Raw genomic sequence first — 17702 nt, 5'->3', positions numbered from 1 at the left:
CTGGAAGAACGTGACGCTGAAGCGCCGGAGCCCGGTGAGCGACCCCGCGCGCCGCGGGCCTGCGGGAGCGGGAGGCTGCGCGCACCGGGGCCAGCGGCGCGCTCCCCGCGGGCACGTGCGGCGGCCCGGCCAGGCACGCGCGGACCCCGGGCAGGCGGGGCGGAGGGCCGGAGACCCCTCACCCGCCCCCGCCCCTGCCCGCGCTCCGGCCTCCGGGGAGGGGGCTCGGCAGTGCCCGGCCCGCCGCTCGCGTCCGCTGACATTCGTGGTGCTCGGATGAGTCACGGAGCGGGCGTCCTCCACAACGCGCTCTCCGGAGCCGGCTTCGGGGGTGGGAGGTGGCCCTGGGACCCTGGGGTCTTGAGAGGCCCTGCTTCCCGGGGCAGAGGGCTGGCTGGGTGTATGGGTCCAGCTCAGAGGCTCTGTGGTCTCTGGGCCCAGCCCCCTGGCGCCCCTGCAGGGACCCTGCCCCTCCCCTCCGTGCAGCAGCCCTCTGTCCTTGGGCAGGCACCTCTCCTCCCCCCTCCCCCGCCCACATCCACTGGCCCTTGCTCCTGCTTTCTCACCACCGGCAGTGTCCTTGCTGTGCCAGTCTCAGCCAGCCTGAGTCCCTGCATCCTTTTGTCCTTTGGGGCCATCCTCCCTGAAGCTGATCCACTCTCTGATCTCCCCCACCCAACTTCCTCTGGGGACTGGGTCGTGCTGTTTGGAGCTGTGACCACCCCAGCTCTCTGCCCTGTGCCTGAGGTTGCAGGGCACAGCAGCTGTCAGGGGCAGAAGCCCCGGTGAGGAGCGGTGCCGGGGTGAGATGGATGTCATCATGCCGACTGTCACTGCTCTGGCCCTGGGAAGGACAGGGGCATCTCCTGCTGGCCTGCCCAACCGGCAGCAGCCACACACACCAGAGAGGCCTGGGCAGCTCGGGTTCCTGACTGGGCCCTGGGGATTTTCCAGGATGGGGCCCAGAGCAGGTCAGGGTCTGGAGATGGAGCCAGAGGCGGAGGCATCCTCTTGCCCGTCTGGGGTCTGGGAGGCTCCTGTTCCCCCTGGCCCCGGGACCCCTTGGGCTGACCAGCTCCTGCCTGGGTCCCTCCTTGAGAGGGGTTTTGAAGTGCACAGTGGGAAACCCAGGCCTGCAGATGGGCAGGGTGGCCATCGTCACCAGGGCCTGGCAGGATTCCCCTGGGCACCTGGCCCTGGCAGGGAGCCAGGGTTGTGTACACTCCCTGCCCAGGGCGCCTGGGGCTGGCTGGCACTGGGTTCCATGGATCAGGCCTGCAGCCCCGGGCAGCCTCTGGCGCAGCTTCCTCCACCTCAAGTTTTGGGTCACTGGTGACAGCAGGGCGGGGATCCGGGGATGAAGGGGGATTGGGACATGGGCATGCAGTAGTATCAGCCCCAGAGTTCTTGGCAGGAGGGACCCCCGGGGGCTGGGAGCAGAGGCTCCAATGATGGCCTCAGCATCCACTGGGGACCCCGAGGCTCGGGGAAGGGAGCAGTGGCTCGTTGGGTACCTGACAAGCAGGTGGGAGGTGCCCACTGACCTACACCCAGGAGTAGCTCCCGCATGCCAGGTTGGACCTCCCCCAGAACTTTCCTTGCCCGTGCCCCGCAGCACTCCAGGGTATGGTTAGGCATCTGGAGGCTCTCGGTTTGTGGCCACAGCAAACCAGAAATTCCTCCTCCAGGGTGGCTGAGGCCTTGCTGGGCCCACGCCATGGGCTGGGGCTGGCTAGATGTCGGGCACAGTCCCCCACTTTTCTGGGAGGGTCTTGGGCTTCACACTTGGACCCCTGGGCTTGGCTGGCAGAGGTGTTACCCTGCGTGCTGTGTGCCTTGCTGTGGGGGGCGTGTGTCGTGTGGAAAGCTTGGTCTGGAGAGTAGAAACCAAGGATCTCTGTGCCCTGCTTGCTCCCTCTTCCCAAGCTCTGTGCCTCGGTTTCTCCATCTGTCAGTATGGCCTGTGCCCTCTTAGCTGGACATCGTTCTACCCTGGGGCCATAGGCTACTCCTGGTGGGGGGACCAGGTCACTGTCACCAAGTCCCTGGAGTGGAGGGCAGCACCTCCATCCTCAGGCCTCACCTATTCTCCCCTTGACGCAGGAGGAGGGGGCCCGGAGTGGGACAGCACGGGGTGGCAGGCTGGTCTCCAGGAGCAGGGGTTTGACCACCTTGCAGGCCGCTGGGTGGGGCGCCCAGGTGGGGCTGAACCTGTAACCAGATGCCCTTCTGGCCGCCCGCCCGCCAAGCAGGCCTCCCTCCTCCCAGCATCACGTGCGCGGCCGTTGCTATAGCAACGAGGAGGCAGCGAGGCCTGTTGCTGCAGTTACCGGTGGAGGTGCCTGGTGGCAGGGCGGGTGCGGCTGGGGCTGGCCCCGCGGCCATGACCCCGGCCTCCCGCATGCCGCTTGCACACAGCCACCCTCGCGCTGCGTGCGTGTGGCAGGCGCCTCTCCCAGTCCACGATGCCTCCTTGGCTGGCCCTGGGCTGGATCCTGGCTCCGGGTGGGGGTGGAGGCTGGCGCGGGCTGGCGCGGGCGTGGGGCGCAGACACACAGCGGGGTGTTCCAGACCACAGAGCTCTATTGTCAAAGCCCAGTAAACAGGGCAGCAGCTGCCCCCACCCCGGGGCACCGGGGCTCGGGCCCTGGGCCAGAGGGAGCGCCACTGACTGGGGGCTCTGAAGTCTGTTTGGGGTGGGGGGTGAGGGTGAAACAACCCTGGTGCCTCTGGGAAGGGTTGGGTGGGGGGGGTGGTCCCCCAAAGAGCAGCCGGTCCGAGGTCCTCCTCCCCCTTGCACTCCTCCCTGCCCGAGCCAGGAGAGGTGGAGGTAAGAATGGCAAAGTCCTTCCGTTTTCCAGGTGAGACAGAGAGAAGTCTGGGCCCCTAGGCCCCTGGTACTTCTTTGCCACTCCGAGCAGGTCCCAGCAGGGCTCACCTTGGTACCCAGCCTGGAGTGACAGGAGCTGCCCTGGGAGCCCTGAGCTGATGCCCCAGGCAGGCAGGGCCACCGCGCCCGCCTGAGTCACCTGGGGTGACGGAGAGGGGCTGGGGCAGAAGGAGGGACCTGTGCCTCAGGGACTGGGGGCTGTCAGACCCCTGACCAGGTCCTCCGGGAGGCTCAGGGCCCTGGGCTACAGCCAGGCCTCCCCGGCCGCCAGGCCTCACCCCCTAGGCCCTTGTGTGGGGCTGTGATGGCACCACAGTGGCGGGAAGGAGGGCTGACCCTGGGGGAGTGCGGGAGCTGCAGGCCAGTCCAGAGACTGCCTCCGAGATCTTGCCCAGGCGCCCCTGCGGATGGGAGAGAAGATGAGCTGGGCAGACACAAGGGTCAGAGTGGACCACAAGCTGGCTGATTTGTCTCTGCTGGCCTTCGGTGTGACAAGCAGAATCTGGGCTGGGGGTGGGAGACCTGATTTGCTTGAGCCGGATGACACTGACCCTCTCACTCTTCAAAGAGATCCTGGAAAGAAAGGGCCGTGATCTCTGTGGCCCTGGGGGGGCCTGGCGTGACCTTCTGTGGCCCCTGGGGGAGCATGGAGGGTCCGGGCTGGGCTGGGCCGGCCCTGCGGGGAGGGTGGCGTGTGTCTGGTAGGGAGAGGAGGGTTTGGCTTTGTCCTGCCCAGCGCTGGGCAGGTGGCGTGGGCGGCCGGGCCGCCCCGCACAGTGGCTCACTCAGCCTGCCCTTCCCAGTGGGTCCTGGCCTTCGAGATTTTCATCCCTCTCGTCCTCTTCTTCATCCTGCTGGGGCTTCGGCAGAAGAAGCCGACCATCTCTGTGAAGGAAGGTGAGGGGCCTGGGGGGAGGGGAGGGGCCCGGGCACAGCCGGGTGGGCGGGGAGGGCAGGCCCTCACTGCAGCACACGCGCACGTCCTGGTGCAGTCCCCCGGCGCGGGCCCTTGCCATGCCTGCTGGCCGGGCCACGCGGCTGCGAGGTGACCGAGGCGCCCGTTTCTCACTGTTCTCTGTTCTGTTCTGCCCCTCCCCCGCACGGCCTCTGTCCTCCTCCCGGGCCTGCATGCAGTCTGTAAGTGCGCGGCCGCCGCCTCCTGGCTGGCCCGGGGCGGCAGCCACGGGAGCCCTGCGGGGCCTCCTGGTGCGGCTTGAGCCCTCCCCCACCCGCTCGCTTGCATTAACAGCCCCTCCTGGCCAGCTGGGTCCTGCAGGGCCCCCTGCCCGCTGTCAGGAGCGGCTGCCTCTCGGTGGGTGGGGGTGGGGGGAGGTCAAGGGTGGAGGCCCCTGGACCACAGTGGCTCCCAAGTCAAGCTCCTCGGGGTCAACCCTCTGTCTGTGGGGTTGCCTGGCCCCGCCTTGCTGGGCTGGGGTGCCTGGCCACTCTCCACTCAGACCCTTGTGGGCTCCTGCATTCACTCTGCTAACCAGCTGGCCAGACAGGTCAGAGGTCGCTGCCCAGGAGGGGCCCCTGTGCTCCCCTGGGCCCTGTGGGCAGTGCCACATCCGAATCCTCGGGAAAGGTGTCAGAGCATTTTGGCCTTGACTGGTCGAGGGAAGGGGGGCGCTCCGGGCGTTGTCGGGAAGGGATGGTGAGATGCCCTTTGACCTCTGACCTGCTGGGTCACTTGTGCTAGAACTCTTGGTCCTCTGTTTCTTGTCTGCTGCCTGAAGCTGCTTTTCCTTCCTGACTTTCTCTAAATCTCTTTTCTCGGCCTGTCTCCCTCCCCCTTCTTGATTCCTCCCTCTCTCCCCCCGGCCCCGCCCTGGGCCCTCTCACCTGCCCGCCCCCCAGCCTTCTACACGGCAGCCCCCCTCACCTCTGCCGGCATCCTGCCCGTCATGCAGTCGCTGTGCCCGGATGGCCAGCGGGACGAGTTTGGCTTCCTTCAGTACGCCAACTCCACGTGAGTGCCCCCTCGGACCTCGGCTGCCCCCCATCCCAGGCCTAGGCGACCTGCGGATGACATCCAGTGGTGGTGGTGCAGGGTCACGCAGCTGTTGGAGCGTCTCAACCGCGTGGTGGAGGAGGGCAACCTGTTTGACCCCGTGAGGCCCAGCCTGGGCTCGGAGCTCGAGGCGCTGCGCCAGCACCTGGAGGCCCTCAGATCCGGCCTGGACACCTGGGAGAGCCACCTTGACCATCCTGCAGGTGCGCCCTGGGTGGGTGGGGCAGTGCGTCTGCTGCAGGCGGCCAAGCCCCGAGCTCTAGTGTCAGCTGGGTTTGAGGCCCAGCTCGTTCATTTCCCGCCCTGGGCCTGCGTGTGCCTCGGGCCCTGCTACCTACATGCTGGCCCTGAGTTCTCAGGGCGCACGTGCTTGGGGCCTGGCGAGCCGCCCGCCACTGTGATCAAGCTGTGGTGCCGGGAGCTCACCTCTGAGGCTGTCCGGGGCGCGTCGGCCCCAGGCAGGGCTGGCCTTCAGCCCCATCCTTCTACCTGTCCAGTGTCCTCCTTCTCTCTGGACTCGGTGGTCAGGGACCCACGGGAGCTCTGGCGTTTCCTGACGCAGAACCTGTCGCTGCCTGATGGCACAGCCCAAGCTCTCCTGGCCGCCCAGGTGGACCTGCCTGAGGTGAGGTGTCTGCTTCTGGGGAAGCTCCCGGCCCTGGCCTCTCCGCTCTGCCCTCCCCTGGTTTTGGGTGGGAAACGCAGGGCCCCCAGCCTGCGCCCCCAGCCTGAGCCGTGACCCCCGCGCGCTCTAGGTGTATCGCCTGCTTTTTGGCTCTTCACCTGCCCTGGATGCGGGGTCAGGCATCCCCAGGGATCCGGAGCCCTGGAGCCGCCGGGGCAGCAATCTCTTATTCCGGATGGAGGTGAGGGGGACTTTTAGTGGGATGGGAGACATGTTGCCTGCTTCTGGGTGGGTGTCTCTGCTTGGGTGGGTAAGATAGGGGCCCCCTTAGGGGTGAGGGAGAGTCCCCAGGAGTTTGTGGTTGGCACGGGGAGGGGATGGTGATGTGTCTCCATCCCTACCCGCCCGCCCCCCCCCCCCCCAACCTGTTGTTGCAGAACCTGGGTGGTCTCAGACCTGACACAGTGGGTGGGGCAAGGTCCCCATCTTGGGCCAGGCCCTTGGTTTCCTCTTGGTTGGGGCTCCTTCTCAGCTGTTCCCCCGCACCCTGCCCCAGGAGCTGCTGTTGACCCCTGCCCTCCTGGAGCAGCTCACCTGCACGCCAGGCTCCAGGGAGTTGGGCCGGATCCTCACGGTGCCCCAGGGTCAGGAGACAGCGCTGCAGGGCTACCGGGACGCCATCTGCAGGGGTCAGGCTGCAGTGCGTGCCCAGCGCTTTTCTGGGCTGGCCGCTGAGCTCCGGAACCAACTGGATGTGGCCAAGATCGCCCAGCAGGTGAGGCCCTGCCTGCCAGCTGGCCCACAGGTCTGCTGCCAGGGCTCCACGGCACTCCTGGGCCTGAGGCTGTGCACGGGTGTGCCTGCAGCCCTGTGAATGCTGTGCCTTGTGCCCCCTGCCCCCCAGCCTGCTCCCCTCCTCCCATCTCGTGTCCCCGGAGGGTGTCCTCTTCAGTCTACCCTGACCTCATCACCCATCTGCAGATCAGCCCCCAGACGCTGTTCCCTTCCCTGGGCCTGTGTTTCCCCACTTGCCCCGTTTCCCCTCAGCTGGGCCTGGATGCCCCCAACGGCTCCGCCCCGCAGCCGCAGCCAGCCCCTCCCCGGCGGCTGCAGGCGCTGCTGGAAGACCTGTTGGATGCCCAAAAGGTTCTGCAGGATGTGGATGTCCTCTCGGCCCTGGCCCTGCTGCTGCCTCAGGGTGCCTGCACGGGCCGGCCTCCTGGGCCCCCAGCCAACGGCCCTGGCGGGGCGGCCAACGGCACCGGGGCTGGGGCAGGCGTGGGCTCCAACACCACGTCCGAGGAGGGTGCCCCGTCCGCTGCAGCCCCGGCCTCCTCCTCGGACGTGCTGCAGGGCCAGTGCTCAGCCTTTGTGCAGCTCTGGGCGGGCCTGCAGCCCATCCTGTGTGGCAACAACCGGTAGGTGGGTGGCAGGAGAAGGTGAGGGTGGGAGGAAGACAGGTGGGGGCGGGGCCCGACCCCAGGCCTGCTTCTGACGCCCCCTCCCTGGGCTCGGTCCACTGCCCCCACTCCACCTCCGTCAATTGACACTCGGACCTGCTCTGAAGCCCCGCCCCACGCCCCTCCCTGCCAACGCCCCACTCCACCCTGAGGTCTCACCCGCCACCCGCCACCCGCCCCAGCACCATCGAGCCCGAGGCGCTGCGGAGGGGCAACATGAGCTCCCTGGGCTTCACGAGCAAGGAGCAGCGGAACCTGGGCCTCCTCGTGCACCTCATGACCAGCAACCCCAAGGTCCTGTACGCGCCGGCGGGCTCCGAGGCGGATCGCGTCATCCTCAAGGTGCGCGCGTCCGCTGTGTGATGCACTTGGCCTGCGTGTGTCGTCTGGAACAGGAACTGGAGGAGCTGAGCAGAGGGTTCTGCAGGCCGGGGACCCCTGAGCAGAAGGGGGCAGGTGGTGTGGTTCGTAGAGTGGGCACGGGAGGGGTGCGGCCCTGGCTCTCCAGCTCCGGCTTGGCTCTGTGGGTGAGGGGACCTGTAGGCAGGACATTTTGGAGGGGTGCGGCCCTGGCTTTCCAGCTCCGGCTTGGCTTGTGGGTGAGGGGAGAATGGGCACGGGAGGGGTGCGGCCCTGGCTCTCCAGCTCCGGCTTGGCTCTGTGGGTGAGGGGACCTGTAGGCAGGACGTTTTGGAGGCTGCCTTGGGGAGGCACTGGATGGCTGGTGTGGTGCAGGGTCCTGGCCTGGCTGGACATGGCCAGGGCCGGGCAGTGCTGGTGAGGATAGAGGAGGGGCCGCATGCAGAAACCGTCCAGAGCAGCATCCAGTGGGTGAGATTTGGGCGGGGCAGCTGGGTGGTTTGGGGTCAGCTGAGGGCACGGTATCTGTGGCCATCCCAGGGTAGAGCTCCTGTCTGGAAAAAGTAGAAACCAGGGCTGGAAATGGCCCAGGAAAGGGAGAGGCTGTGGAGGGGGTCCCTAGGATGACCACAGGGGAGGACAAGGACCAAGAGTCAGGGCTGCCCAAGAGATGCGTGGAGCGGTCCCCCAAAGGAGCAGGGAAGGTATTTGCGGGGGGGGGGGGGCCGGGGGCCGGGGTTCTCTGGGAGGGGGGGGGAGGGGCCTTCAGGGGGGGGGGGGGAGGGGGGGGGGGGGGGGGGGGGACCGGAGGCCGTGCTTCTCTGGTAGCTGGGCAGAGGGGCTTTCAGCGGAGGCGCTGAAGAGAGGCCTGGAGGGGGAGGGCTTGGAGTTTCCAGGTAGAATCTGGCCAGACCAAGATTAGTGCTTGGTGGGGACTGGCCAGTGGCTGGCCCCCAGCCATGGGGGGAGGCAAGGAGTGAAAATCCCCTTGCTGGCCGGGGTCCTTGAATGAGCCCCATGCTCTAACCTCACCCTCTGCAGGCCAACGAGACCTTCGCCCTTGTAGGCAACGTGACTCACTACGCCCAGGTCTGGCTCAACATCTCAGCTGAGATCCGCAGCTACCTGGAGCAGGGCCGGCTGCAGCAACACCTGCGCTGGCTGCAGCAGGTGCTGGGGGGGCTGGGCTGGGGTGGGGGTGGCACGGAGCCCACTCTGTCCTCAGGCCACCCTCTGAGCTGGCCTCCCTCACCCCCCAGTATGTGGCAGAGCTGCGGCTGCACCCAGAGGCACTGAGCCTGTCGCCAGAGGAGCTGCCGCCTGCCCTGCGCCAGGACAACTTCTCCCTGCCCAATGGCTCGGTCCTCCTGCAGCAGCTGGACACCATCGACAACGCGGCCTGCGGCTGGATCCAGTTCATGTCCAAGGTGGGTGGGCGAGCCCCGCGGTCCGCTGGTGCCTGGGGTCGGCTCTGAGGATGCCCCTTCCCTCCCCGCAGGTGAGTGTGGACATCTTCAAGGGTTTTCCCGACGAGGAGAGCATCGTCAACTACACCCTCAACCAGGCTTACCAGGACAACGTCACCGTGTTTGCCAGTGAGCCGGTCCCCTGGGCAGGTCCCGGCCCCTGCTTCTCTGCCTCCCCCCCCCCCTAGTCCCTCCCCGCCCCACACCCCTTGACACCCGGTCCTCGGCCCCGCCCCTCACCCATCCCCTTCTTCGGCCCCGCCCCTCGTCCCGTCCCAGGCGTGATCTTCCAGACCCGCAAGGACGGCTCCCTGCCACCCCACGTGCACTACAAGATCCGCCAGAACTCCAGCTTCACTGAGAAAACCAATGAGATCCGCAGGGCCTACTGGCGGCCGGGGCCCAACACTGGCGGCCGCTTCTACTTCCTGTATGGCTTCGTCTGGATCCAGGGTGAGGGCCGGCCCTGGGGCCGTGGGGGGGCGGGGCGCGGCCTCCGCTGACCGCTGCCCCCCACCGCAGATATGATGGAGCGTGCCATCATCGACACCTTCGTGGGCCACGACGTGGTGGAGCCAGGCAACTACGTGCAGATGTTCCCCTACCCCTGCTACACACGGGACGAGTGAGTGTAGACCGAGTGCCGGGTGCCTGGGGCTGGCGTGGAGCCCCACCTTCACGGCCCTCCCCTCCCCCTCCCCAGCTTTCTGTTTGTCATCGAGCACATGATGCCGCTCTGCATGGTGATTTCCTGGGTCTACTCTGTGGCCATGACCATCCAGCACATTGTGGCTGAGAAGGAGCATCGGCTGAAGGAGGTGCGGGCTTGGAGCGGAAGAGATGAAGGAGCGGGAGAAGAGGGGAAGGATGGAGGGGGGAGATGGGGGAGGGGAGAAGAGGGGAGGGATGGAGGTGGGGAATGGGGGCGATAAAGATAGAGGTTAGGGCTTCCCTGGTGGTGCAGTGGTTGAGAGTCCGCCTGCCGATGCAGGGGATGCGGGTTCGTGCCCCGGTCCGGGAAGATCCCGCATGCCGCAGAGCGGCTGGGCCCATGAGCCATGGCCGCTGGGCCTGCGTGTCCGGAGCCTGTGCTCTGCAACGGGAGAGGCCGCAACAGTGAGAGGCCCGCGTACCGCAGAAAAAAAAAAAAAAAAAAAAAAGATGTTAGAGAAGAGGGAGGACTACAGGTGAGGGGGGTAGCTGTGGGCAGCCCTCCCTCCCCGGACCTGGGCTGGCAAGGCAGGGGCAGGGTGTTCCTTCCTGGTGCCCCTGTCCCAAGGTCTCATGCCCGCCCACTTGTCCACAGGTGATGAAGACCATGGGCCTGAGCAATGCCGTGCACTGGGTGGCCTGGTTCATCACGGGCTTTGTGCAGCTGTCCATCTCGGTGACGGCACTGACCGCCATCCTCAAGTACGGCCAGGTGCTCGTGCACAGCCACGTGATCATCGTCTGGCTCTTTCTGGCCGTCTACGCCGTGGCCACCATCATGTTCTGGTGAGCGCTGTGTGGCTGGCAGCGGGCTGCAGGGTGGGCCTCGAGCGTGGCTCCGAGAGTTCAGGTGTGGTTGACAGCCCGTGGCCCTGCGTGCCCCCAGTTTCCTGGTGTCCGTGCTGTACTCCAAGGCCAAGCTGGCCTCGGCCTGCGGTGGCATCACCTACTTTCTGAGCTACGTGCCCTACATGTACGTGGCGATCCGTGAGGAGGTGGCCCACGACAAGATCACCGCCTTCGAGAAGTGCATCGCGGTGAGGGTCACAGGGGGTGGGCCAGGGGTGGGGGTGTCCAGCCTCCTTTCCCCCACTGACACCGTCGTCTCCTCAGTCCCTGATGTCCACGACAGCCTTTGGCCTGGGCTCCAAGTACTTCGCCCTGTACGAGGTGGCGGGCGTGGGCATCCAGTGGCACACGTTCAGCCAGTCGCCCGTGGAAGGGGACGACTTCAGCCTGCTCTTGGCTGTCACCATGTTGATGGCAGACGCAGTCATCTACGGTGTGCTCACGTGGTACATCGAGGCCGTGCACCCAGGTGCCAGCCCTTGGGAGGGGTGGGGGAGGAGAGGAGGAGGCTGTCTCTAGGGGGACCCATGGCCTGGGGTAGACAGTGACCCCAGACCCTGGGTCAGCCTCCCCTCTACCCCATAGGCATGTACGGGCTGCCCCGGCCCTGGTACTTCCCACTGCAGAAGTCCTACTGGCTGGGCAGCGGGCGGACGGAAGCGTGGGAGTGGAGCTGGCCGTGGGCTCGCGCGCCCCGCCTCAGCGTCATGGAGGAGGACCAGGCCTGTGCCATGGAGAGCCGGCGCTTGGGTGAGCGGGCACCAGGGCGGGGACGGGCTGTGGCTGAGCTTCAGCGGCTGGAGGCAGCCCTGGCGCTGACCCTTGGCCCTGGTGCAGAGGAGACGCGGGGCATGGAAGAGGAGCCCACCCACCTGCCGCTCGTGGTCTGCGTGGACAAGCTCACCAAGGTCTACAAGAACGACAAGAAGCTGGCCTTGAACAGGCTGAGCCTAAACCTCTATGAGAACCAGGTGGTGTCCTTCCTGGGCCACAACGGGGCTGGCAAGACCACTACCATGTGAGTGTGTGGGGGTCGGCCCGGAGCTCCTGACGGAGCGGGCGGCAGGGAGGGCTCCCTGCAGGAGGTGGGGACCATGACCCCGCCTCCCCGCCCAGGTCTATCCTCACCGGCCTGTTCCCACCGACATCGGGTTCGGCCACCATCTACGGGCACGACATTCGCACGGAGATGGACGAGATCCGCAAGAACCTGGGCATGTGCCCCCAGCACAACGTGCTCTTCGATCGGCTTACGGTGGAGGAGCACCTCTGGTTCTACTCGAGGCTCAAGAGCATGGCCCAGGAGGAGATCCGCAAGGAGATGGACAAGTGGGTGGGGCTCGGGTGGGAGGCGAGGCTGCAGGCAGAGGCACCAGCTCCCGAGGGCTGATCCGACCCTCCTGTCCTGCCCTCAGGATGATCGAGGACCTGGAGCTCTCCAACAAGCGGCACTCGCTGGTGCAGACACTGTCCGGCGGCATGAAACGCAAGCTCTCCGTGGCCATCGCCTTTGTGGGCGGCTCCCGTGCCATCATCCTGGATGAGCCTACGGCCGGCGTGGACCCCTACGCACGCCGCGCCATCTGGGACCTCATCCTGAAGTACAAGCCAGGTGAGCGGGGCGCGGGGTGGGTGTGAGCAGCCCCCTGCCCAGCCCTGCCCGGCCGCCCCCCACCCCGACCCCGATCTGGACCTCCCGCAGGCCGCACCATCCTCCTGTCCACCCACCACATGGACGAGGCCGACCTGCTTGGGGATCGCATTGCCATCATCTCCCACGGGAAGCTCAAGTGCTGTGGCTCCCCGCTGTTTCTCAAGGGTGCTTACGGGGATGGCTACCGCCTCACGCTGGTCAAGCGGCCTGCCGAGCCCGGGGACCCCCAAGGTCTGTGCTGAGGCTGCCTACCCCGGACCCCTTCCCAAGACCAATGAGGTTGAGGGGCTGGGCCCTCACCATTGCCCCAGTGGGCCCAGGGTGCTGGTTGGGCCTGGCTCACACTCTCCGCCAGCCCCTGAGTGAAGCCCTCCCTACCCTCCCAGAGCCAGGGCAGACAGCCAGCCCCCCAGGTCGGGCCCAGCTGAGCAGCTGCTCCGAGCCCCAGGTTTCCCAGTTCATCCGCAAACATGTGGCCTCCTGCCTGCTGGTCTCGGACACCAGCACCGAGCTCTCTTACATCCTGCCCAGCGAGGCCGCCAAGAAGGGAGCCTTTGAGCGCCTCTTTCAGGTGTGGGGGTGGGGCTGGGCTGGTGGAGGGGTTGGGGCTCAGGGGAGAGGTCAGTGTAGGAGGTGGAGCTGCCCAGGGGGTGTGTTCAGCAGAGGAGGCGGGGCTGGGGTAGGGCTCGGGGGCAGGGCCAGCAGAGGTGGGGCTGCAGGGTGAGGTGAGACTGCTGGAGGAGGTGGGGCTGGGCTCAGGGGTGGGGCCAGTGGAGGAGGCGGGGCTGAAGGGGAGGTGGGACTGTTGGAGGAGGCGGGGCTGGGCTCAGGGGTGGGGCCAGTGGAGGAGGCGGGGCTGGAGGGGAGGTGGGCCCAACCCTCCCTGTGCGGTTCCCCCCTCCCACCCTGAGGTGGGCCTCACCTAGCTCTTTCACAGCACCTGGAGCGCAGTCTGGATGCCCTGCACCTGAGCAGCTTTGGGCTGATGGACACGACACTGGAGGAGGTGTTCCTTAAGGTATCGGAGGAGGACCAGTCGCTGGAGAACAGCGAGGCAGGTGAGAGGCTCCAGAGCTACTGACCAGCTCTGCCCCTGCCCTCACCACCCTACTCCACCAGGTCCGGACTTGGGCCTCACTCTTCCTCTGTCTGTGGGGGCCAAGGGTCTTAGGTGGGAATAAGGATCCAGATCTCCCCAGGGTCAGACTGGGTCTGGGCCCCTCCGTGGGTGGGTGAGTGTGGAGGCTGGGGTCCTGGACAGGCCTGCAGGTGGCAGGCAGCCTTGAGCCCCATATCCCATTCCGTGGCTTCTCTGCCGCTGCAGACGTGAAAGAGTCCAGGAAAGATGTGCTGCCTGGGGCCGTGGACTCATTGTCGAGGGAGGGTCACGCTGGCAACCTGGCCCGGTGCGCAGAGCTGGCACAGTCACAGGTGTCACTGCAGTCTGCGTCCTCGGTGGGCTCTGCCCGTGGTGACGAGGGGGCCGGCTACACTGATGTCTGTGGCGACTACCGCCCCCTCTGTGACAACTTGCAGGACCCTGACAACGTCAGCTTGCAAGGTGGGAGGCGTCCGGGTGGGGCCGCAGGGTCCCTGGGGGGTGGTTAGGGCCCCCTGCTCAGCAACCCCTCCCGTGCAGAGGCCGAGGCGGAGACCCTCTTGCGGGTCGGCCAGGGCAGCCGCAAGCTGGAGGGCTGGTGGCTGAAGGTGCGCCAGTTCCACGGGCTCCTGGTGAAGCGCTTCCACTGTGCTCGACGCAACTCCAAGGCGCTGTCCTCTCAGATCCTGCTACCTGCCTTCTTTGTCTGTGTGGCTATGACGGTGGCACTCTCCGTCCCAGAGATCGGTATGGCCGCCCGGCCAGGCATCAGGACGTCTGCCCTGCTCGGGAGCCTTGTGGGGAACCCGCACTTGCTCTGGGCCTGGGCGCTGTGCCTGAGGCTGGTGGGCATGCTCCTAGGCTCATCTGGGATTCCTGTCTCCTTGGGGTCCAGACCCCAAGCTTGGGCCCTGTGGGTATTGGGAAGAGGGGACCTGGGCCTAGGGGATGCTGGCAGGCCATAGGAACCTGCTCAGGCTTCCCCGTGCACCCCACCAGGCGACCTGCCCCCGCTGGTCCTGTCTCCCTCCCAGTACCACAACTATACCCAGCCCCGCGGCAACTTCATCCCCTATGCCAACGAGGAGCGCCGGGAGTACCGGTGAGGCCGTGGGACAGGCCGCCCTGCGGGGTGGGGGCCGGTGCGAGAGCTGGGGGGGGGGGGTCCCGTCCCCGAAACCAGACTGGCTCTGTGCTCTCCCAGATTGCAGCTGTCCCCCGACGCCGGACCCCAGCAGCTGGTGAGCACTTTCCGGCTGCCGTCAGGCGTGGGCGCCACGTGTGTGCTCAAGTCTCCAGCTAACGGCTCGCTGGGGCCCACGCTGAACCTGAGCAGTGGTGAGTCGCGCCTGCTGGCCACGCGGTTCTTCGACAGCATGTGCCTCGAGTCCTTCACGCAGGGGCTGCCGCTGTCCAACTTCGTGCCGCCCCCACCCTCGCCTGCCCCGTCTGACTCCCCCGTGTCCCTGGACGAGGACCCGCCACAGGCCTGGAACACCTCCCTGCCGCCCACCTCCTCGCCAGGTACCGGCTGGTGGGGATGCCTGGGGCTCGGGGCAGCACGGGCTGGGCTGACTCTGCCCGCTGTGCCCACAGAGAACTGGACGTCGGCACCCTCCCTGCCACGCCTGGTGCGGGAGCCCGTCCGCTGCACCTGCTCTGGGCAGGGCACCGGCTTCTCCTGTCCCGGCAGTGTGGGCGGGCACCCGCCCCAGATGCGGGTGGTCACGGGAGACATCCTGACCGACATCACCGGCCACAATGTCTCTGAGTACCTGCTCTTTACCTCCGACCGCTTCCGGCTGCACCGGTGAGCCCGGCGGGAGGGGCGCGCTGGCCGTGGGCGAGGAGCAGACACCCGTCTCCCACCTGGCTCACCGGTCCTCGGCTTGCTGCCCAGGTACGGGGCCATCACCTTCGGCAACGTCCAGAAGTCCATCCCAGCCTCGTTTGGCGCCCGGGCCCCCGCCATGGTGCGGAGGATCGCGGTGCGGCGGGCAGCCCAGGTGAGCGCCGCTCGGCCCCGGGCCCCGGCCCTTCCGGCCCTCGCCCGAGGTCTGCAGGGACCAACGTGGCTCTCGGGGTCTCTGTGTACTCCCCGCAGGTTTTCTACAACAACAAGGGCTACCACAGCATGCCCACCTACCTCAACAGCCTCAACAATGCCATCCTGCGTGCCAACTTGCCCAAGAGCAAGGGCAGCCCTGCGGCCTATGGTGGGTGAGCTGGGGCGGGGGGTGGGCCAGGCCGGGCGCAGAGCAGGCCCCTGAGGCTGCCCTCCCTGTGCCGCAGGCATCACCGTCACCAACCACCCCATGAACAAGACGAGCGCTAGCCTCTCCCTGGATTACCTGTAGGTGCGGGGGCGGGCGGGGGCGGGGGGCGCCACTGTGGGACTGCGTGCCGCGCAGGGCTGAGGGCCGCCTCGCCCCCAGGCTGCAGGGCACGGATGTGGTCATCGCCATCTTCATCATCGTGGCCATGTCCTTCGTGCCGGCCAGCTTCGTGGTCTTTCTGGTGGCTGAGAAGGCCACCAAGGCCAAGCACCTGCAGTTTGTCAGCGGCTGCAACCCTGTCATCTACTGGCTGGCTAACTACGTGTGGGACATGGTGTGCCCCCAGACCCCTGGCTGTCCCGTCCCCCCCCGTCCCCTGCTGGGCCCCCGGTTCTGCCCCCGGGCCCCCCACCCCCGCCCCCGGGCCTCACCTGCCACCCCTGCTCTGGTAGCTCAACTACCTGGTCCCGGCCACCTGCTGTGTCATCATCCTGTTTGTGTTTGACCTGCCGGCCTACACGTCACCCACCAACTTCCCCGCCGTGCTCTCCCTCTTCCTGCTCTACGGGTAAGGGGCAGTGGGCGGGCGGGGGAGTGGGCGCAGGGCAGGCTCGGGCCGCCCAGTGACCTCCGCCCGCCTGCCACCCGCAGGTGGTCCATCACCCCCATCATGTACCCGGCCTCCTTCTGGTTCGAGGTCCCCAGCTCGGCCTATGTGTTTCTTATCGTCATCAACCTTTTCATTGGCATCACGGCCACCGTGGCCACCTTCCTACTGCAGCTCTTTGAGCATGACAAGGTGGGGCGGGGCGGCGGGGTGATGGGATGGCGGGGCGGCGGGGCTGAGGCTGTGCCCTGACCCCCGTGACCCTCCAGGACCTGAAGGTTGTCAACAGTTACCTGAAAAGCTGCTTCCTCATCTTCCCCAACTACAACCTGGGCCACGGGCTCATGGAGATGGCCTACAACGAGTACATTAACGAGTACTACGCCAAGATCGGTGAGGCCGGCAGGGGGTGACAGCGTGCGCCCCTGGGCGGGGAGGCTGAGGGGGCTTCCGGGCCTGGGGGCGAATGGGGGCTCCGGAGGCCCCAGGCCCAGCCCTGAACCAGCTGCCCCACAGGCCAGTTTGACAAGATGAAGTCCCCGTTCGAGTGGGACATTGTCACCAGGGGCCTGGTGGCCATGACGGTCGAGGGCTTCGTGGGCTTCCTTCTCACCATCATGTGCCAGTACAACTTCCTGCGGCAGCCGCAGTGAGTGGGGTGCCGGGCGACTCACGGGGGTGGGGCGGGGGGCAGGCTGGGCGCCGCCCTCCTTCCCGCCGCGGCCGCGACGGCGGGGGTCCCGGCCATGCCCTCGTGTCCTCCCAGGCGCGTGCCCGTGTCGACAAAGCCCGTGGAGGACGACGTGGACGTGGCCAGCGAGCGGCAGCGAGTGCTGCGGGGTGACGCTGACAACGACATGGTCAAAATCGAGAACCTGACCAAGGTGGGCCCTGGGCGGGTGGGGGGGGGGGCCCGGGGGTGGGGGGGGGCCCAGGTGGAGTCTGGCCGGGTGGCCGGCCCGCCTGCCCCGCTGAGTGGGCCGCCCTCTCACCTCTGACAGGTGTACAAGTCGCGGAAGATCGGGCGCATCCTGGCTGTGGACCGCCTGTGCCTGGGCGTGCGTCCTGGCGAGTGCTTTGGCCTCCTGGGCGTCAATGGCGCGGGCAAGACCAGCACCTTCAAGATGCTGACGGGCGACGAGAGCACGACGGGGGGCGAGGCCTTTGTCAACGGGCACAGGTGCGGGGCACGGGTGTGGGCGGGCGGGTGTCTGGGCGGGCGGGGCGATGGCAGTGACCGGTGCTGACGGCGCTGTGTCCTCAGCGTGCTCAAGGAGCTGCTCCAGGTGCAGCAGAGCCTGGGCTACTGCCCACAGTTCGACGCCCTGTTCGATGAGCTCACGGCCCGGGAGCACCTGCAGCTGTACACGCGGCTCCGCGGCATCCCCTGGAAGGATGAGGCCCGGGTGAGGGTCGCCCGGCGGGGGAGGGGGCTGGTGTGTAGCGTGGGCCCCTGACGTCGTTCTCCCTCCCAGGTGGTGAAGTGGGCCCTGGAGAAGCTGGAGCTGACCAAGTACGCGGACAAGCCTGCCGGTACCTACAGCGGAGGCAACAAGCGGAAGCTGTCGACAGCCATTGCCCTCATCGGGTACCCTGCATTCATCTTCCTGGTGAGCCCGGGGGTGGGATGGGGGTCCAGTGCCCCGGCTTTGTCTTTGTGGGGGGCCCGGGGGTGGGATGGGGGTCGGGTGCCC

General features: G+C 67.2%; 1 protein-coding gene across 2 annotated transcripts in view; it reads left to right on the top strand.

Annotated features, from left to right (window-relative positions):
• Positions 1-6: 6 nt before the first annotated feature.
• Positions 7-17702, top strand: part of ABCA2 (ATP binding cassette subfamily A member 2) — a 20836-nt gene continuing 3140 nt past the window's right edge. The window contains exons 1-42 of one of the 2 annotated variants that reach the window (XM_029202566.1): positions 7-34; positions 3694-3787; positions 4748-4859; positions 4941-5104; positions 5399-5526; positions 5657-5767; positions 6083-6301; positions 6574-6944; positions 7169-7328; positions 8388-8516; positions 8606-8773; positions 8845-8941; positions 9092-9265; positions 9335-9437; positions 9516-9630; positions 10119-10309; positions 10410-10560; positions 10637-10841; positions 10958-11122; positions 11210-11390; positions 11489-11701; positions 11788-11984; positions 12075-12257; positions 12413-12597; positions 12964-13084; positions 13351-13587; positions 13666-13872; positions 14125-14227; positions 14330-14649; positions 14722-14935; positions 15026-15131; positions 15230-15341; positions 15418-15478; positions 15561-15735; positions 15854-15969; positions 16053-16200; positions 16278-16401; positions 16525-16657; positions 16775-16892; positions 17010-17188; positions 17273-17414; positions 17484-17618. In XM_029202566.1, the coding sequence (XP_029058399.1) occupies positions 4795-4859; positions 4941-5104; positions 5399-5526; positions 5657-5767; positions 6083-6301; positions 6574-6944; positions 7169-7328; positions 8388-8516; positions 8606-8773; positions 8845-8941; positions 9092-9265; positions 9335-9437; positions 9516-9630; positions 10119-10309; positions 10410-10560; positions 10637-10841; positions 10958-11122; positions 11210-11390; positions 11489-11701; positions 11788-11984; positions 12075-12257; positions 12413-12597; positions 12964-13084; positions 13351-13587; positions 13666-13872; positions 14125-14227; positions 14330-14649; positions 14722-14935; positions 15026-15131; positions 15230-15341; positions 15418-15478; positions 15561-15735; positions 15854-15969; positions 16053-16200; positions 16278-16401; positions 16525-16657; positions 16775-16892; positions 17010-17188; positions 17273-17414; positions 17484-17618 (6426 nt within the window). In that variant the 5' untranslated portion in view covers positions 7-34; positions 3694-3787; positions 4748-4794. Of the gene's footprint in view, positions 35-2749; positions 3788-4024; positions 4028-4747; positions 4860-4940; positions 5105-5398; positions 5527-5656; positions 5768-6082; positions 6302-6573; positions 6945-7168; positions 7329-8387; positions 8517-8605; positions 8774-8844; positions 8942-9091; positions 9266-9334; positions 9438-9515; positions 9631-10118; positions 10310-10409; positions 10561-10636; positions 10842-10957; positions 11123-11209; positions 11391-11488; positions 11702-11787; positions 11985-12074; positions 12258-12412; positions 12598-12963; positions 13085-13350; positions 13588-13665; positions 13873-14124; positions 14228-14329; positions 14650-14721; positions 14936-15025; positions 15132-15229; positions 15342-15417; positions 15479-15560; positions 15736-15853; positions 15970-16052; positions 16201-16277; positions 16402-16524; positions 16658-16774; positions 16893-17009; positions 17189-17272; positions 17415-17483; positions 17619-17702 lie in introns of those variants that run through there. The other variant, XM_029202567.1, reaches the window with a different exon arrangement.

Source organism: Monodon monoceros, unplaced genomic scaffold, assembly GCF_005190385.1.
Source record: "Monodon monoceros isolate NGI ecotype Baffin Bay Population unplaced genomic scaffold, NGI_Narwhal_1 Super_Scaffold_5, whole genome shotgun sequence".
NCBI lineage: Eukaryota > Metazoa > Chordata > Mammalia > Artiodactyla > Monodontidae > Monodon > Monodon monoceros.
This window is presented reverse-complemented; position numbering and strand designations above follow the sequence as displayed.